At 62.2% G+C, this 17,192-nt stretch overlaps 2 protein-coding genes across 6 annotated transcripts in view; both read left to right on the forward strand.

Moving 5' to 3' along the window:
• Positions 1–14,280, forward strand: part of C2H1orf159 (chromosome 2 C1orf159 homolog) — a 35,670-nt gene extending 21,390 nt beyond the window's left edge. For 2 of the 4 annotated variants that reach the window (XR_009258509.1, XR_009258508.1), the window contains 9 exons: positions 268–343; positions 4,142–4,324; positions 4,636–4,701; positions 6,164–6,298; positions 7,637–7,662; positions 7,760–7,790; positions 8,539–8,631; positions 9,270–9,508; positions 11,850–14,280. Coding sequence is in view for 1 of the 4 variants with exons in the window: in XM_058719510.1 (XP_058575493.1) it covers positions 268–343; positions 4,142–4,324; positions 4,636–4,701; positions 6,164–6,298; positions 7,637–7,662; positions 7,760–7,790; positions 8,539–8,631; positions 9,270–9,367 (708 nt within the window). In the remaining 3 variants the exon portion in view is untranslated. Of the gene's footprint in view, positions 1–267; positions 344–4,141; positions 4,325–4,635; positions 4,702–6,163; positions 6,299–7,636; positions 7,663–7,759; positions 7,791–8,538; positions 8,632–9,269; positions 10,455–11,849 lie in introns of those variants that run through there. The other 2 variants (XR_009258510.1, XM_058719510.1) reach the window with 2 other exon arrangements.
• A 3-nt stretch (positions 14,281–14,283) lies between these two features.
• RNF223 (ring finger protein 223) lies at positions 14,284–17,186 on the forward strand. Of its 2 annotated transcripts, none has more exons than XM_058719512.1 (2): positions 14,284–14,392; positions 15,854–17,186. In XM_058719512.1, the coding sequence occupies exon 2, from the start codon at positions 15,863–15,865 to the stop codon at positions 16,622–16,624; it is 762 nt and encodes a 253-aa protein (XP_058575495.1). In that variant the 5' UTR covers positions 14,284–14,392; positions 15,854–15,862; the 3' UTR covers positions 16,625–17,186. The 2 variants fall into 2 exon arrangements, with proteins under 2 accessions (XP_058575495.1, XP_058575494.1); XM_058719511.1 differs by lacking the exon at positions 14,284–14,392 and adding an exon at positions 14,400–15,528.
• Positions 17,187–17,192: the final 6 nt, after the last annotated feature.

Consider the following 17,192-nt stretch of genomic DNA (forward strand, 5'->3'; position numbering starts at 1 on the left):
CAGCAGCTCCGCCCCAGACCCGAGACCCACCTGGAGAAAGGGCCACGGCCCCCACCACCTCCCAGGCGAGGCCTTGGGTGGTCAGCCGGGCAGGCAGTGGAGGGAAGCGACTCCATAAACCTCGGTCCCGGAAGTGTTCCCAGGACCGCTCCCTGCCCCTCCTCGCTGCCCCAGGCCAGGGCCGTTCCCAGCCCGGCCTGCTTGTCCTGCCCGAGCGTCCAGCGTCCGGCTGTGGGGTCTGGCAGCTCACCACCATCTCCCCTCTAGGGCCAGCAGCCTGAATGTTGTGTGGACTTGGTGGATGTCAACACCACCTGCCAGAGCACAAGCCCGTGTGGCCCAGGTAAGCTGCTTTGGCATGAGCCAACCCTGACCGGCCATCACCAGCGTGGTGATGAGGACAGTGCTCATGTGAACTCTGCTGAGCTCACCGCACCTGGTGTGAGCAGGAGGGCACACGGCCCCTCAGGAAGGATGCTGGAGAGGCCTGGGAGCTGGGCCAGGGGCTGGGAGAGCGGACAGAAGCTGCAGGAAGGGGACAGGACCGCGTCTGAGCCTCCCTCCTGCCCAGCAGCCTGGCTGCCTCTTCTTGGGCAGAAGGGGCAGGACCCCGTGAGGAGACTGGCTCCGGGCAGTGGGAGGTGTGGGAGGAGCGAGACTCTACCTCAACTCCTAGGGTGTCCGGCCGGACGATTCACGGGGACAAGCCCACAGCCCGAGTAACATAAGCTTTATGTGACACGGGAGCCTCATAAAGAAGCCAAGACGGGAGCGCTCACGCGCCAGGCTGAGCAGGGAGAGGTGACTGCGGGAAAGTAGGCTGTGTGTGGGGTGGAGGCAGGCGAGGGCGACCTTAACGAGGTCCGCCGGGCTCGGGTCCCGGGCGACGCGCGCGTTCCTTTCCCCCTGCTGCGTGGGCGTCCTCCACGTGGGGCCTTTGTCCCTGCTTCTCAGGGAGAGAAAGGGACTCCAGAGCCCTTCTTGCTCCTGTGTTTTGAGGGTCTTCAGCTCAAAATAATTTTTGTGTGAAACAGGCATATTTTGGGGTGACGTTCGGGTTCCGTCAGCCCCCACGTGAAACTTCATCCTCAGAACGTTTCACACATTAAAAGCCAAGCTGGTAGCTGAGGGCGATTTGCTTGGAAGCTGTGAGATAAGGGACGGGCAGCGGGAGAAAGAGCGTAGGTGGAGCGGGCAGGAAAGAGCGGGTCTGAGCCCTTGGTGGCACGCCTCGGGCTCGGTGTCCTGGTGGCCGTCCGTCCAGTGAGACCGATGCTCAGGCTGGGCCTGCACCGGAACGAGGCCTGGCGTGAGCGGGAGGTGTGTAGTCAGAGGCATTTCTGCGGAAACAAAAGAAAACAGACGTGAATGGTGGTAGCGAGTTACAGACCTGGTTTTTCAGTCTAGAGGGCAGTCTCTAAGTACCTTTCTGGATGCTGCACTCAAAGCCTGTTTGGGGGGTGAGGACAGCAAGAGGCAGTCTGACGGATTTCCCGGGTTGCACTGCGGCGAGCGTCTCTGGTGAGGTCGTGGGGCTTCTTGTGAGCTTCCCGAGTGGCCCACACAGCAGTAGGCACGAGGTTGTCCACACGTGAGGTGTCGAGGTGACTTCTGCAAGGCTCGTGTCAAGACGTCCGGCCTCAGCTTGCAGGGCTTTGGGGAGACGGCAGTTTAGTTCTTTTTTTTAAATGTTTGTTTATTGCCCACCTGGGCGGCTCCGTCAGTGAAGCATCCGAGTCTTGATTTCGGCTCAGGTCACGATCTCACGGTTCGTGGGATTGAGCCCTGCGTCAGCCTCTGTGCCTGCTTGGAATTCTCTCTCTCTCTCCCCCTCTGTCTGCCCCTCCCCCTACTCGTGCATGTGTGCTCTCTCTCTCTCTCTCCAAATAAATAATTAATAAACATTCAGCACGGAGCCCATCGTGGGGCTTGATCCCACGAACCGTGAGATCATGGCCTGAGCTGAAATCAAGAGTTGGATGCTCAACCAACTGAGCCACCCAGGCGCCCCGAATTGAATTTGTTTTTAGGGGCGCCTGGGTGGCGCAGTCGGTTAAGCGTCCGACTTCAGCCAGGTCACGATCTTGCGGTCCGTGAGTTCGAGCCCCGTGTCAGGCTCTGGGCTGATGGCTCGGAGCCTGGAGCCTGTTTCCGATTCTGTGTCTCTCTCTCTCTCTGCCCCTCCCCCGTTCATGCTCTGTCTCTCTCTGTCCCAAAAATAAATAAAAAAATGTTGAAAAAAAAAAAAATTAAAAAAAAAAAAATAAAATAAAATAAAATAAAATAAAATAAAATAAGTCTAGCCTCACTAAACTTGGCCCGATTACCTAGCTAAGTGCAGCAAGAATAGTGATTAACCATTTAGACTTTTAAGTCTGCCTTGCTGGACCTTTTCACAAGGAATCTTAGGTTGGACTCTCGAGGCTGGGAAGCCAAGCCAAGGACTCGCCATCAGACCTTACGTGCAGTACCTATAGATGTTGGTGAATTCCTCTCTCCTTTTTTTTATGTTTATGTATTTTAGAGAGAGAGAAGAGAGAGAGAGAGAGAGTATGTACGAGCAAGGGAGGGACAGGGAGAGAGGGAGACAAAGGATCTGAAGCAGGCTCTGAGAGTGCACTGCCCGACGCGGGGCTCGAACTCACAAACCGTGAGATCATGACCTGAGCGGAAGTTGGATGCTTCACCTATGGAGCCCCCCAGGCGCCCTGAATTCCCCTCTTCTCAAGGTCAAAATACCCTTAAGTTTCCTGGATTTGCCAGGAAGTGAGCTTCCTTACTCACCTGTAAGTGAGGCTGGGAAGTATCAGGTGGTTTTCCTTCCTTCCTTCCTTCCTTCCTTCCTTCCTTCCTTCCTTCCTTCCTTCCTTCCTTCCTCCCTCCCTCCCTCCTTCCCTCCCTCCCTTCCTCCTTCCCTCCTTCCCTCCTTCCTTCCCCTCTCCTCCCCTCCCCTCCCCTTCCCATCCCTCTTTTCCCTTCGCCTCTTATCTCCCCTTCCCTTCCCTTATGGATTTTTTTTTTAAGTAATCTCTACACCCATTGTGGGGCTTGAACCCATGACCCTGAGATCAAGAGTCACACGCTCCACTGACCGAGTCTGCCAGGCACCCCTCCTGTGGTTTTTCAAAAGCGGCTTCATTGGCTTTGTAAAGTCAACCTTAGCTCCTTTGTCTGGTCACCAGTCCTGGCTCTCTAACTGTGCCTTGTCCCTGCACAAAGCAGCCCAGCCCTGGGCCTCCTTGGGGCCGGCAGCCCTGCACCGCTTTGCCCGGTTACCTTGCAGCCGGTTGGAGGGGTGCTTCCCAGAAGAATGGCCTCGCCGGCACCTGGTCTGTTCCGGGACCCCACGCTCCCAGCCCTCCTGGTGTGGTGCTGGGCCTGTCTGCCCGCGGTACCACAGGAGTAACCGCTGGTCAGTCTTCAGGCCTGCCATCCACTTAGCGTCATCTCACAGTGACACATTGTGTAGATTAAACATCGCACCTGAGTCTGGGGCTTGTCCCTGGACACTGCCCCTGCGGCCAGCGCTAGCATTTAGGCCCAGGTCAGTACCTGCAATCGAGCATGTGTTTGCTTAGCCTCTGTGCTAAATGTTGGGGATGTTAAGAAAAAATAAAGGTACAAGACACAATTCTTGCCCTTAAGGGGTGCCCTGGCTACTTGGCAAAACAGACTGTCCATGAACCGCTGGCTGGTGAGAGCTGGGCTGCTCCCAGCACCGGGGGAGGGGGAGGCTGCTGGCCGGCACATCAGTCTGGGACCTCCCCAGGGAAGGGTGCGGAGGGCGGGGACAACACGGGGGCAAGGGTCACCCCTGGGCTGGAGGCAGTGCCACTGACGGGGCAGGGTGAGGGCCGGCGGTCAGGCCATCGTGGTCCTCCCACGGCCGTGCGTGGCGCCCGCCTGCAGAATCTTACGAGATGTCCGGTAAAGGAGCCCACAGGAGCCCCTGGGTGAGCGAGCTCGCCGTGGCTCCCGTCGAGTTTGTTTCTTTTTCTGAGAGCAGGTATGCCGTCCCATCCAGACCTGCAGAGTGCACCTTCTTGGACGAACTCTCATTTCACAAAGTCAGCATACAGAAAAGTCCCCTGAAGACAGCTGGCGTGGGTCACTCGCAGCTGAGTCACTGTCTCTTGCGCAGGCTGCTACAGGCACCGGAACGAAGACGGCAGTATCAGCTGCGTCCGATGCAGAAATGGCACCTACCACGGCTCCGAATGCAGAGGCCGCACGTCGCTGCCCGGCCGCCCCGCGGCACCCCCCACCGGGCCCGCCTGGCCTGCTTCCCGCCGAGGGGCCTCATCTCCAAGTTCTGGAGGAACGGGTGGGAGTTGCCTTTCTTGTTCCCACAGCAGCGGGTGGCCCACCTCACCCGGGACCACCAGCCGTCGAGTGAACACCCTCGCTCGGGTCCCCTCCGTGCCCAAATCCTTGTCCCTGCAGGACGGCCATGGGGCGAGGGCAGCTGTGTCCTCATGGCCACCTCCCTTTCTGGTTTGTGGCCCGTGATTCCCCGCTGAGCTGTGTCTCTGGTCCCCTGGGTGTCCTCAGCTGGGTCCCCGTGCGTGGTCCAGACCCGCCTGTGGGTCTGGGCTGCCCGGGAGCCGGCACACTGACACGTCTGCTTCCCCACAGCCACTGGCTGGGGCACGCACTTCCCGGTGAACAGGAGCACAGGGACACCGGGGCGGCCTGATTTCGGTAAGTCTCTGGCTCACCGGCCCAGAGCAGGGCTTCTGCCAGGTCTCGGTGGAAAAGGGGGCATTCCTAGTGCCCGTGACCACTTACGCTGGCCTCAGCAGGGCCACGGCTACGGCCAAGGTCGAACTGCAGCCCGGCCGAGGGATCTATGTGCGAGAACCCTGCCTGATCACAGAGCGGGGCTGGCGTCAGTGGGCACAGGCAGGAGGCCTTTGCCACAGCACTCACACGTGCCCCCGAGGTTCTAGTTAGTGGAAGGCCACCTCACCCGTGGCCTCAGTCCTGGCCCACCCAGCCCCTCAGTCCACAGAAACTCTGGGTGTGCAGTTCTCTGGAGACTGGAGGGTGCCCTGAGGTCCCCTTGCCTCCCTCCACTGTGGCTCTTCTGGGGATGTGGGGTCTGGCCTGCAAACACTGCGTGCCAGGCAGAAGAGCCCATCACACCACCCGGTCCTCAGGGCCAGACACAGGCCCCCCTCCTGCACACTCTGTCCTCAGCCTGCTCCTGATCACTGGGCGTCCCATCCCGTCCAAGATACGGCATGGTCCTGCCATGGAGGTGTGGCACCCCAGCCACTGAGGCCACTGCAGTCGGGGAGCGGGACCGGCCCCAGGAGTGGTCACCTCTTCTGAGGTGACCAGGTGGTGACGGGGTCTTGTGACCTGCAGACGCTGGGCCTTCAGCAGAGGACACGTTGTACGTGGACTGAGAGGGCTCTGGCCTTCTGCACAAGTTTCAGGACCAGAAGCAGGTGGCTTTGTGCTGACCTGGACCACCAAGGTCAGCCACCAGAGGAGGAGTTTTAGGGTGGGGTCAGCACAGACGGCCCCAGCCTCCTGTGATACCGCGCCGGGTCTGGCAGTGGGGGTGCTGATGGCGGAAGGCCGCGAGTCTGGCTGCCGGGCCCATTTTCACCGCAGCAAGTTTGGGGCAGGACACCCTTGCCAAATGAGCTGGAATTCATCCCCACTTCTAGGTCCCGGTGTAGCCGTAGCCGCGCCTCATGCCTGTCCACAGGCAGTCTGAGAGCACTTTCCCCACAGTTGCCATCCAGAGCCCCCACCCACGGGCCCAGCCAGCCTGTCCTGCTGACCCGTGTAGGTAAAGATGGGCAGGCATCGTGGGCCCAGGGTCCCCTCTGCTGACCGGCCCCCAGGAGGGGAGGACGTAGTGGGAACCGCTGCCCCTGAGTCGAGGGCTTTGACCTGGAGTGCCAGGGGTACGGGAGCCCACAGCCTGTGCCGAGCCTTTGGGAAGGAGACGGGGACCCCGGGGCCTGCTGTTCTCGGGGGCTGGAATCCTTGGCCCTCTCCATATCCCACCCCCCTGTGAGAAGCCTGAGGCCGAGGGAGGCTGAGCACCTCAGCCCCACAGCCCAGGTGTGTTCAGGGAACGGGGGTCTGGGGGGTCCCCTGAGGCCTGTCCAGGCTTGCCACTGGCTGCCACTCACTCTGCTCACAGGGGGCCCTCAAGTGGCAGCCTCTCTCTTCCTGGGGACATTCTTCATCAGCTCTGGCCTCATCCTCTCCGTGGCTGGGTTCTTCTATCTGAAGCGAACCAGTAAACTCCCCAAGGTCTTCTACGGAAGAAACAAAGGTATTTCCTCCTGCCACCGTGGCAACACCCTGCTGAGCCAGAGGGTCCTGCCCAGTGCACACACCCGCACGGAGCCACGGGTACTGCCTGGGGGGCACGGAGAAGTGCGGGCCGGGGTGGCGAGATCCAGGGTGCCCAGCAATGAAGACTCCTCACAGAACGACAGGAAGGGGACTGGCTTGTCACATGGTTCTTGTGTCTCAGAGTAAGAGGGACAGCCACTTCCTAGGGAGGCTCCCGTGTGGATTCTGTGGGACTCTCAGGGTGGAGGTGTTGGGGAGACTCCACCTCAGGGCATCACAGCGGGGTCGCTGATGCGGGGTGGGAGGGGTGTGGGGAGGGGGTGACATCCCTGGTCGAGGGGCCACCTGCCTGCAGCTCCTCCAGCCAGCTGTCTCCTCTCCCCGTCCTCCCTCCCTGGGACTGGGGGGGACAGGCAGGCTGGTGCAGGGACAGTGGGGCCCCATGCCACTCCAGCTTACCCTGGACTGGATTGCAGACCCGCCTCCCTCCCGAAGATATGGGTGTCACTCCCGCCGTGCCCTCGGGTGTGCCGGGCAGATGGTCTGGCCGACGGATCTGATCCTACAGTGGACAGTGCTGGGGGTGATTAGCTAGAGCTTCCTTACCTGGCCTCGGTGAGACCCTGTCCACCCACTGATGGCCAATGCTGGGGGCCTCTGAGGGGCTGTTGTAGCTCGAAGGTCCTGAGAGTCAGGGGCCGGGCCCCCACGCCAGTCAGGATGGGCACTCCGAGTCCGCCGTGGGAGGCTGCTCCGCTGCAGTGGCCACGGAGGTCCTGGTGTGTCAGTGCAGTGGCCGGGGCACTCCCACTTCGAGCCTCCTCCCTACCGCCCCCAGAGCTGCTCCCGGGCAGCCTAGGTGCCCACCGAGAGCGCAGGGGTGCATAGTGGCCTACCCAACGGAGGTGAGAAGTGGGCACTGTGGTGGTCTCCTGAGGCGGGCCCCCAGCTCTGGGCCTCACCTGGAAATGCAGGCAAGGGTAGAGCCTTCTCTGCCTTCCTGACGGTGCTGGAGACCAAGAGGAATGTGCCTGCTGAGGGCTGGCTTGTGGCTCCGCCAAGAGGGCCCGGGAGGGCGGCTCTCCCTGGGGTGCTTGGGGGCCCGTCACCCCAAGTGCATCTGGGAAGTGTGGCCGGACAGACCACTGCTAGGCTGAGGGCGTTGCTGGGCAGGTGTATGGAGGTGGGGCTGGGCTGAGCCTGGAGCGGGGGAAGAGCCTCTGCAGGCCCTGGAGACCCCCTCCCTAGGCGAGGGACCCCCGCCCCGGGCGAGGCAGCTATGTGGCCTCCAGGTGACGCCTGTGTTTGCCCGCAGCCCCTGCCCTGCAGCCTGGCGAAGCTGTAAGTAACCAGAAGGATGGGCTGAGTGCCCCCGTGTCGTGGGCCTCTGTGCTGGGGGCCACCTGCACTTCTCACTGTGCCTTTTCTCCTTTTCAAGGCTGCTATGATTCCCCCGCCACAGTCCTCAGGTACGTCAGTCCTCATCTCAGGGTGAAAGATTTCAAAATTGTCCCTCCCTTGGGATCAGCCGCCCTTCAGGGACCACTGCAGGACTGGGCTCTGCAGGCACCTGGCCCCGTAGTTCTCGGGACACCAGGTTCTCCCGTCGTCAGCCACGGGACACCGGGTTCCCCCGTCGTCAGCCACCCGGTCGGTCGGTGTCCCACCGGGTTCCCCTACGGTCAACTGCAGCTCTCATGCCTTTTCCTTTCGTTCCTGACATGCTGAGTCTGTCGGGAGAGAAGGAGAGTACCCAGCAGAGGGTCTGGGGCCATCCCCGGAAGCCTTTGCTCGGCCCTCCCCAAGTCCCAGCTCTAGCTGGGCGGTAGGTGCAGGGAGCAGGCCGGCCCCTCCGGGTGGCTGGCACTTCAGTTTTACTGGGTCAGGTGTGCCCCACCTTGGATGATTCCGGGAGTAGGGACACATCTGAACCCTGTTGTAGATGACGCCATGACCACAGGGAGGTTAAGTGACTGGCCCATGGTCACACATCCCACATGTCCACAGGCCATGCAGCAAGTCTCCTGGCCTTCCCAGTCTCGTTCTTACCTCTGTGCACAAGTCTGGAGTGGGGACAGGGTGGGTGTCCCTCTTCTTTGGGCACAAAGAAGTTACTTGGTCAAGGCTAGCTCCTCCCTGTGCCATACAGCGCTTGTCTGCGATGTCTCTAAAGCAGTAACAGCTACAGGCATCCTGAATGTAAGTCCCCTGCATTAGCACCCTGGGGCCGTCATAACAAATGCCCGCGAACTGCAGCTGCGGGGCTCGAAGCAACAGAAACGCACTCCGTCCCAGCTCAGGAGGCCAGAGGTCAGAAATCAAGGGGGGGGGGGGCACTCCTTCCCGAGTCTCCAGGGGAGGGTCCGTGCTGCCTCCTCCGGCCTCTGGTGGCTCCAGGCGTCGTCCCTGGGCTCGTGGCCCCACCACTCCAGCCTCTGTCCCCCATCTTCACGTGACTTCTCCTGGGTCTCCTCTCTCTGCCTCCCTCTTGTGAGGTGCTGGCCATCGGATTTAGGGCCCACCAGATAATCCAGGAGGATCTCATCTCAAGACCCTCAATCACATCTGCAAATACCCTTTTTCCAAGTAAGGTCACATCTGCAGGTTCTGGGGCTTCGGACATGGACACATTTGGGGGGACACCATCCAGTCCTATTGTGCCTCATGGGACCTGTTGGCCTCTGTGTCTCGGGAGAGCAAGGTGCTCGTCCAGGCCAAGGTGCTTGGGGTGCAGGGGCACCGAGTGTCCCAAATGAGCGGAGCGTTCGTCACAGAGTCTCCCCTCAGCTGCGGCCACTCCGCTCACAAGCTGGAGCTCAGTGGGATTCCCTCCCCCTCGGCCGCGGCCACACCCCACTCCTGTGAGCTGTGCTGAGAGGCGACACCGGGGGCCATTCCTCCTGTCCCAGGCCCCCCTCTGACCCTGCCCGTTTCCAACCCTGTTTCAGTGCGGAAGCCGCGCTATGTCAGACGCGAGCGGCCTTTGGACAGGGACACAGGCCCCACTGCCATCTCCTCGGTGGAGGCCCGGGTCAGCAACGTCTGACCCGGGGACCCACCCACAACTCTGCACACCGCCGCGGAGAGAGCCCAGCACACAGAGGGCAGGTCTGGACACGGCCCCTGGCTCAGCTTGACCGTCTCCCAGCGACAGATGCTCAGTTGGAACCCGCCCAGCTGCTGGAAGGTGCTTCTTCCCACCCCACGGCTGCTCAGTGTAATGGAGGGGGAGGCGCCCCTGAGGCGGGCTCCAGAGCGTGGCCATGTGGGGTCTGGGCCCCTCAGGAGAGACAAGGACTGCTGGGCTTCTCCGTGCTTGGCAAAGCTGGGAGCTCAGCCACCCTGCCTATCAGAGCCCACAGCGGGCAGACATCCCCCGCACCACCAGGCCAGTCGGCCTCCTGGCCTCCCCGCCCGGATGGTGTCCGGACCAGGGGAGGTGGGACATGAGAACTGGCCCCTCCAAGGCTGAGGCGCCTACAGGGCCATCCTGTAGCCAAGAGCCCCGCCCCCTCACCCCTCACCCCAAACCACAGATTTCCAGGAGCTGCAGAGGCGAGTTTCTTGGTTGGCTACTGACTTCTGTCAGTTTGAAGCAGCAAAGGCGGAGGGGCCCTGTTGTCCTCTCTGTCTCCTGCTCATCACCTGCTCCCCACACGGGGCCCACGTGTTGCAGGGACTGGCCTGAAAGCTCTGGAGGCCAAGGCCAGGCCCCCTGAGGGACGTGTCCGCCCAGGGTCACATTTACCTGTGACTGCTGCCTGGGTGGCCTGGTCTGGATGGACCTGTGGAGGGCCGTGCTGTCCCTGGCTGCTCGCACACAGAAAGGGGTTCCCGAGGAGAAAGGAGCGATTGTGGCTACCTCCCACGCACTGGGCTCGGCACTGACTGTCCTTCCCAGATTCTCAGTCGAGAATGATGGCTCCTTCAGCACCTGGTCCACATCCCAGGGTCCCCAGGCAGGGCCTGTGTGCTCAGCTGCTGTGCCCTTCTGCACTGTGACACGTGGCCCACGCGTCTACAGTTTATGGGTACGAGCTCGCTCGAGACTTGAACCCGTGACGGGCCCAGCACTGAGCGGGGCGCAGCAGCTCAAAATCAGTGTCAATAAACTATTCAGGGCTTTCCCCATCCTCACTGCGCCAAGGGTCCTCTGTTCCTCAGTAAGGGTGAGGCCCCGCCGTGGCCTGGCCCCACCTGCCCCACTGTGGGGGAGACCTAGGGGTGCTGAGAAAGCCAAGTCCCCCACGGCGGGCCCCCAGCCAGGCTAACGTGGACTCCTTCACTTCTCCAGGAATGGTGACCTGTCCCTGTGGGCACTGTTGTTGTTTCCTCTGTCCCCTTGGTGTGAGGAGAAGGGGACCCAGAAGGAGGTGGGGAGACCAGGCTCAGGGTCCCCCCCCCCAGCTTCAGGGACCATGGGGAAGTGAGGTGACACTCCACTGCCCATCTGTGCCGATCGGAGGCTGGGAGGCTGGGGCTGATTGCCAGGGGAGAACGTGCAGGACCGTCCAGACTCCCTTGGTTTCTGTGGCCCCAGAGGTCGGGGGGGGGGGGGGCGTCCCATCTTGTGGATCCTTGTGGGGAGGGAGGCAGACGTGCGAAGACACTCGCTCGTCCCCGTTCCCACATTTGCACCAAACCCTTGCTGCTAATCTGGGGACAAAACAGGAAACGAAGAGCCATGTTCAACCAGGACAGCAGGTAGCGCCAGTCAGGCCCTGAAGGCCCAGGCTGGGCACAGATGCCCCCAACCCCACCTCCAGCGGCCTTCTCTATTTCCTCCACCCTAAGCTGCAAACTGGAAACCTGGGGCCATTCTAACATCTCCGAGTCCTCCCCCCACCCCCAGCCCCCAGCCGCAGCTTTGCCCCATCCCTGGCAGCAAAGACAAGTCTGTATTTCACCCTGCAACCCCTCTGGCTCCTACACTCAGGATGACCTTCCCCTGACATTCAAGGCCTGGGTGGCTTGGCCTCTGTGGCCCTCAGCCACGCCAGCTGAGCCCCCGCCCCCAAGCCTGAGACCACAGATCCAGGAGCTACAGAGGCAAGATTCTGCCACTGGACACCCCTGGGCCTGCGTGCCACTGTTCTCTAGGCCCCAGTGGGGAGTGTGGTCACTGGACCAGTTCCATGACCCTAATGGGCATTCAGGCTAGAAAGCTTGTGAGTGAGTGGGTGCCATAGGGTATGGGGGCACCTGAGCTGGGGGCGGGTTAGCTGGCAGAGTCAAGGCATCCCCGGTGGGGCCCTGACCAGCCACTCCCATGTCCATCCTGAGCTTCAGCTGCAGCCAGCCCTTACCTGGATCCCAGCTCTCGTGTAAGAAGCCAAAATGAGGCCTACTTATGGGGTCATCACTCAGGCCAAAGGCAGGTGGGGTACCTGTCACCTCCTGACCCCCCACCATGCCAATTGCTTTGGAGCTCCCCCTCACCCTGGGAGGTGAGCACGGTGTGGGCGGTGAGCAGTTGGCACAGTCCCCGGGTCATAGCTGGCAGCTCATTCATTCATTCATTCACTCAGCACTAGGAGAATCACTGAAAGCTGGAAGAGGTCAGAGGCCAGCAAGAGGAAGCTCTCCAGCAGCATTAGGAGGTGGGTGCACAGAGCAGGATCGAGTGGGGCGCAAGGAGGTAATGTGAGTGCAGAGGTCCTGGCCAGGAGCCTGGGCACAAGACCCCAGAAGGAGTTGGCCGCAGCATGATGGGGGAGGGCTGGCCGATTGACCTTAGGGGACCCGGTTCTCCATGCTGGGCATGAGAGGGACAGGACTGGCTGAGTCCACCGGACATCCTGGCAGGGTTTCCTCATGCCCACAGGGCAGTGCTGAGCCCATCCAGAGCCCAGGGCCCGTTCTCTGCCCATGTCAGAATCGCAGCCCGGATGTGTCCCAGAGTCTCTCCCGTATCACTGTCCCTAGCTGGCAGGGATGGGGCAGCAGAGCAGTTGACAGATCAGCCAACACTGGGCAGGCAGGGTTGGGGGCTCAGCCCTCACACCCCCAGGCCACCTGGGCCCCAGATGAGTCCTGAAGGGCCTCTTCGTGCAGCGGCCATTGTGTGTGTGTCCTTGACAGCACTTGGGGTTTGAAGCCTGTTCTGTCCCAGTCCTGGGGGGGGGCCCATAGCCAAGGTGGCCCTTGGGGTACAGTCCTCCCTGCTCATCTGGCCAAGGACAACGTCTGTGTCCAGCCCAGAACTCCTAGGTGTCTGGGGAACCCCACATCTCAAAAGCCACAGATGGACAGGGGTGAGGTGCTCATTAGGGACCTTGTCTTCTCAGCACAGCGAGTCCCAGGCCTGTGGGGTCACACACTGAAAGCCATGCTCCCTGCACACGTGTGTGTGTGTGTGTGTGTGTGTGTGCACCTGCACCCGAGGGACACATTTGTGCTCAAACACAGCCAGGTTGGCCTGTTGGCACACATATACCCCCTTATACAGAGAGCGCGTGTGGCCCCACATCCATGCAGCACAGCTGCCCATCGCTGGGTGGAGTATGAGCAGGGGTGTGGGTACCAGCTGGGTCAGCCAGGTCCTGAGCTGCCGAGATCCCAGTGCCAGGGTCTGGACCCTGCTCCTGTGCAGTCAGGCCTGGCCACCGCCCCAGATGGCACATTCCTCGGGTCTTCCCTTTGCCTCTGGGCACTGACTTGTCCACTGAGGAGCTCAAGTGATCTCAGAGCTTGAATATTCCCAGAAGCCCTCAGGAGGGTGTTCTCAGAGCAGAGAGACAGAGGGCACTTCCTGGAGGCAGCATGTGGCCCTGAGTCACGGTCCCCTTGGGAACCAGCACCCTGTCACGCAGACGCTGGGCCAGGCCCACACAGTAGCTCCCCACATTGAGCCCCCAGCCCTCTGAATTTCCACCCCCTCTCTGGGTCCCTTCCCCCTGGCTGAGCTCCCCCTCCCCTGGCCAGCCAGCACACCTCTGTGAACCAGCAGGGTCTCTGGTTTCCCACTGTCAGAGCAGCTGCGACATGGCTGTGAGGGGCACAAGCCGTACCACTGGCTGGGCCTCAGCCCCCCACGTCCACCCAGGCCCCCAGGCCCCCAGGCCCTCCATTCAGCCCCCCTGCCTTAGCCCCAGGCCTTTGCATAGGCTGGCCCTGGGGTCTGCGAGGACCCCACACTGGCTGAAGCCATTACCCCTCCCCCCAGGAAGATCTCCAGGCCTCCTGGCTGTGTCCGGGCTTCCTTGTGCTCCAATATCCCTGCCCTTGTGTGTAACTGAGGGTGTCCCCAGCAGACACTCACCCAAAACAAGTCCTATGGCCAGTCTGATCCCTCACTTGTCCTCGCCCTGACTCCACCCCTGGGGGTGCCCAGCCCTGACCTCTCGCCCCACTCTCTGGACCCAGAGCAGGAAGTTCCCTCGTGGGTGTGTACGTTGGGGTGGCACACGCATATAAGTGGGCAGTGTGGATGAGGTGGGGGGTGACGAGCGAGGCTGAGATTGAGGGTGGGGGGCTCCTCGGAGAGGCCCTCCTGGGAGGCCCACCTAGTAGCTCGGGTGCACCAGGGCCTTAAACAGGGTTAGTGAGTGGATCGGTTTCTGGACCGGCTCCTCCAGTATCCCAGGGCTGCTGCGGGGGGAGGTTTTACCCAGGCATCCGGCCCGACCATGGAGACCTACGCTGACCCCCAGCCTCACCCCAGACTCTGATCTCTCACCTCTGACTTCCTGCCCGCCGCTGCCCAGCCTGCCAGGGTGAGGACAGGAGGCCAGCCAATCCCGGAGGCCCCAGGCCACGCCCCTGGCCTGCATGACCTCGAGTGTATAAATACACCTGCCAGGAGTCCACACCCAGAGAACTCACACCTGCTCAGATGGTGCTCTGCATCTGGAAGAGCACACACGCTCCCCCGAGCCCCACCTGCCTGGGATAGAGAAGAGGGCACGCTTGCCAGACCGGTGCCACCAGGACAGCTGCTGGCAGCCTCTTCTGTAGGGGGACGCCTGCCAGGTGGAGCACGGGCCGGCCCTGCTGGGCAGGAGGGCTCAGGGCCTGGCCGTGGCCCAGCCAAGAGGATCATGCCCAGCCCTTGCTGAACCCCGGCCACCAGGTAAGGCCAGCTCGGCTGGCACTCACCCCTCACTGGTACAGGCTCAGGGTGGGGTGCCTCTGAGGAGGGCCGGGACCTCAGTGCCAAGGAACTGATCATGTGGGGGCACGCTGGCCTGGAAGAGGTTAGCCCGCAGTCCCCTCCCAGACCATGCCGAGGCTGCTGCCGTCCCCAAAATGTGGTGACATTTCATGTTGCAATGCTGGGAGCACTCGTGACATCACGGTGACCTCACCATGATTCACGGTGGTCACGGTCATCATGCAGCAACACCCAAACCTTCAGGACACATCACCACAGAGTCATTCCGCTGGTCCACCTGGATTAACCAGCAAGTCAGGGTCAGGGGTCACGTCTGGGTGCGGGCGGGGGGGGGGGGGATTCCTTCTGAGCTCCATGGGGTCTGTCCACTGTCCTCCTTGCCTTTCCTCCTCCAGGCAGGGCCCTGGGCAGCAGGCAGGTCACCTGAGTCCTCCCCGGTGAACAGAGGCCCGGTCTGCTGTGGAAACGGGAGTCAGGAGGGTCAGGAGGGTGGCGGCTGTGTGCCTACGGGACCCTGCAGGGGGCTGGGTAATCCTGGAGGATGGCTGGGGCTCCTCCACCTCTGGCTCCTGTGCTGAGGTGCATTTCCAGGCCCCGAGGGCCAGCAGAAAGCCCTCGTCACCAGCCGGACATGCTGGCCCTACCGGTTCGGGCAAGGCTGGGAGACGAACCATCCTTAGGACGCAGCCCCCACCCCTGTGCGGGCCGGCCCTGCTTGACTTCCCACGGCCTACCAGCTCATCCTGGACCCTAGACCGAGTCCGGACTCTCACCCAGTTGGGCCTGGCACCCTGCCCTCAAGCACCTGCCCGAAAACTGGATGTGTACCAACAAATCAGATCCCCGTGTTGGGATCCATGTTCAAACCCATTTCGTCTGACCCAGAGTCACACTCTTCCAGTGAGAGCCTAGGCCCTGCCGACCTCTTGGCCAGGTGACCCTGGCTGAGTACTCCACCCTCTAAGGTGCCTTTTTTAGACCATGGCTCTTGTGTGTCACGTGACCTGGGCCCAGTGTGGCAGAGCCCAGATGTCAATAGTAACGATTGTGGGCCATCGTCATCAACTTTATTTCTGCCCAGATGGCACAGCCAGGTAGGACAGGCCCCGTAGGTGGCGTCCGCTAAGCAGTCAGCATGATGCCCTTGCGTGCACGGACTCCGTGGCCAGGCCATTCGTGGGCCGGTCAGACCTGGAGCACCCCCACCCGCAGATGCTCGCCCCTGACTCGGCAAGTGGGGGAGGGCAGGGTTACAACTTGAACAGAAAGACCTTGACTTGGGTATGAGGCCTTTCTAGAGTTAGCCTAGCAGAGATCTCTGGGGCCGGTGTGGGTGAGAGACACAGGGTGAAAAGGAGCAGACTGTGCAGGGAAGGGGCAGCCTGTGGTCACTCACAGCGCACTCCGTTCGTCCCGCAGCTCGGAGGCATGTCGTCAGGCCAGCAGGCGTGGCATACGGCCGTGCTGGCCCCTGGTCGGACCAGCCCTGCAGCCACGGCGCCCGGGTCCCCCAGCTCAGCCAGCAGCCCCAGGTCCCCCAGCACCCCGAGCTCAGAGAAGGCGGCCTCCCCGCTGGAATGCTCCATCTGCTTCTCGGGCTACGACAACCTCTTCAAGACGCCGAAGGAGCTCTCCTGCACACACGTCTTCTGCCTGGAGTGCCTGGCACGGCTGGCGGCCGCCCAGCCAACCGGCCAGCCCGGCAGCGAGGCCGTGCCCTGCCCGTTCTGCCGGCAGCCTACGGCTGTGCCTGCCGCCGGGGCCCCCGCGCTGCGCACCAGCCGCCAGCTGCAGGCCAGGATGCCGGTGCACCTGCGGCGGGAGGAGCCCGTGTGGCTGGAGGGCACGAAGCTGTGCTGCCGCCCACCGCCCTCCGCGCCGGGCCTTCCCGAGCCTGGCTTCGTGTGTGTGGACGTGGGCCTGAGCAAGCCTGCCCAGCCCGCCGCACCCACGCCCACTCCAGACCCCGCGCGCCACCGGGGCCGCCTGGCCCGCTGCTGGGCCCGCTGCAGGAACTGGAGGCGGGTGGCGCTGGTCACAGCCCTGCTGCTGGTGCTCTCCTGTGTGGTGCTCTGGCCTGTGCAGTGCGCGCTCAAGACTGGGAACTTGCACTGCCTTCCTCAGCCCTCCGCGGCCACGGCCACGGCCACGGCCACCGCTTTCTCTTCTGGGCCCCTGGCTGACAACTAGGGTCAGCCACCCCTGCCCCAGCTGCCCGCGTGGGTCCCTTGCCCCCCGCTGGGTCACAGGAGCAGCAGCTCTTGGGAGTTGGTCCCCTGGAGGAGCCCCAACATCTCTGAGGACCCCATTTCCCATTCGACTCACCTTCCTTGTACTCTGTGGTGCTGGGTCCTGACGGCATGAATAAAAGGGTCCCTGAAGCCTCCAAGAATCACAGGCTCCCACGGATCCCAGAGCCCACCTTCCTCTTTCCCAGGGTGCAGATGGAGACCCGGGCCCAGGAGAGACGGCCTTGGTCAGGTCCCTCCCTCTACGCTGCGAACCGCCTGCCGTGGGAGCCCTTGGCTGAGGAGGGAGGGGACTCGCCATCTTTATTTTCACATTTCACCCATGGCCCCTTCCCCAGGCAGGGCTGGCCCCTTCCATTGTGCGGGAAGTGGGCAGGGCGGGGGGGGGGGGGGGGGCGGTGGCGACCAGGGGGACAGGGGGCAGCAGCAAGAGGCCGGGTCCCCCGGTACCCACCCCCCTCTCCTAAACTGTACATTTTTAAATAAATTATTTTGTATCCACATTTGGT

Source organism: Neofelis nebulosa, chromosome 2 (assembly GCF_028018385.1).
Source record: "Neofelis nebulosa isolate mNeoNeb1 chromosome 2, mNeoNeb1.pri, whole genome shotgun sequence".
Classification (NCBI taxonomy): domain Eukaryota; kingdom Metazoa; phylum Chordata; class Mammalia; order Carnivora; family Felidae; genus Neofelis; species Neofelis nebulosa.

What these genes read in the sequence shown, in the direction of transcription:
- RNF223 (XM_058719512.1), top strand. Translation starts at nt 15,863, where the DNA reads ATGTCGTCAGGCCAGCAGGCGTGGCATACGGCCGTGCTGGCCCCTGGT.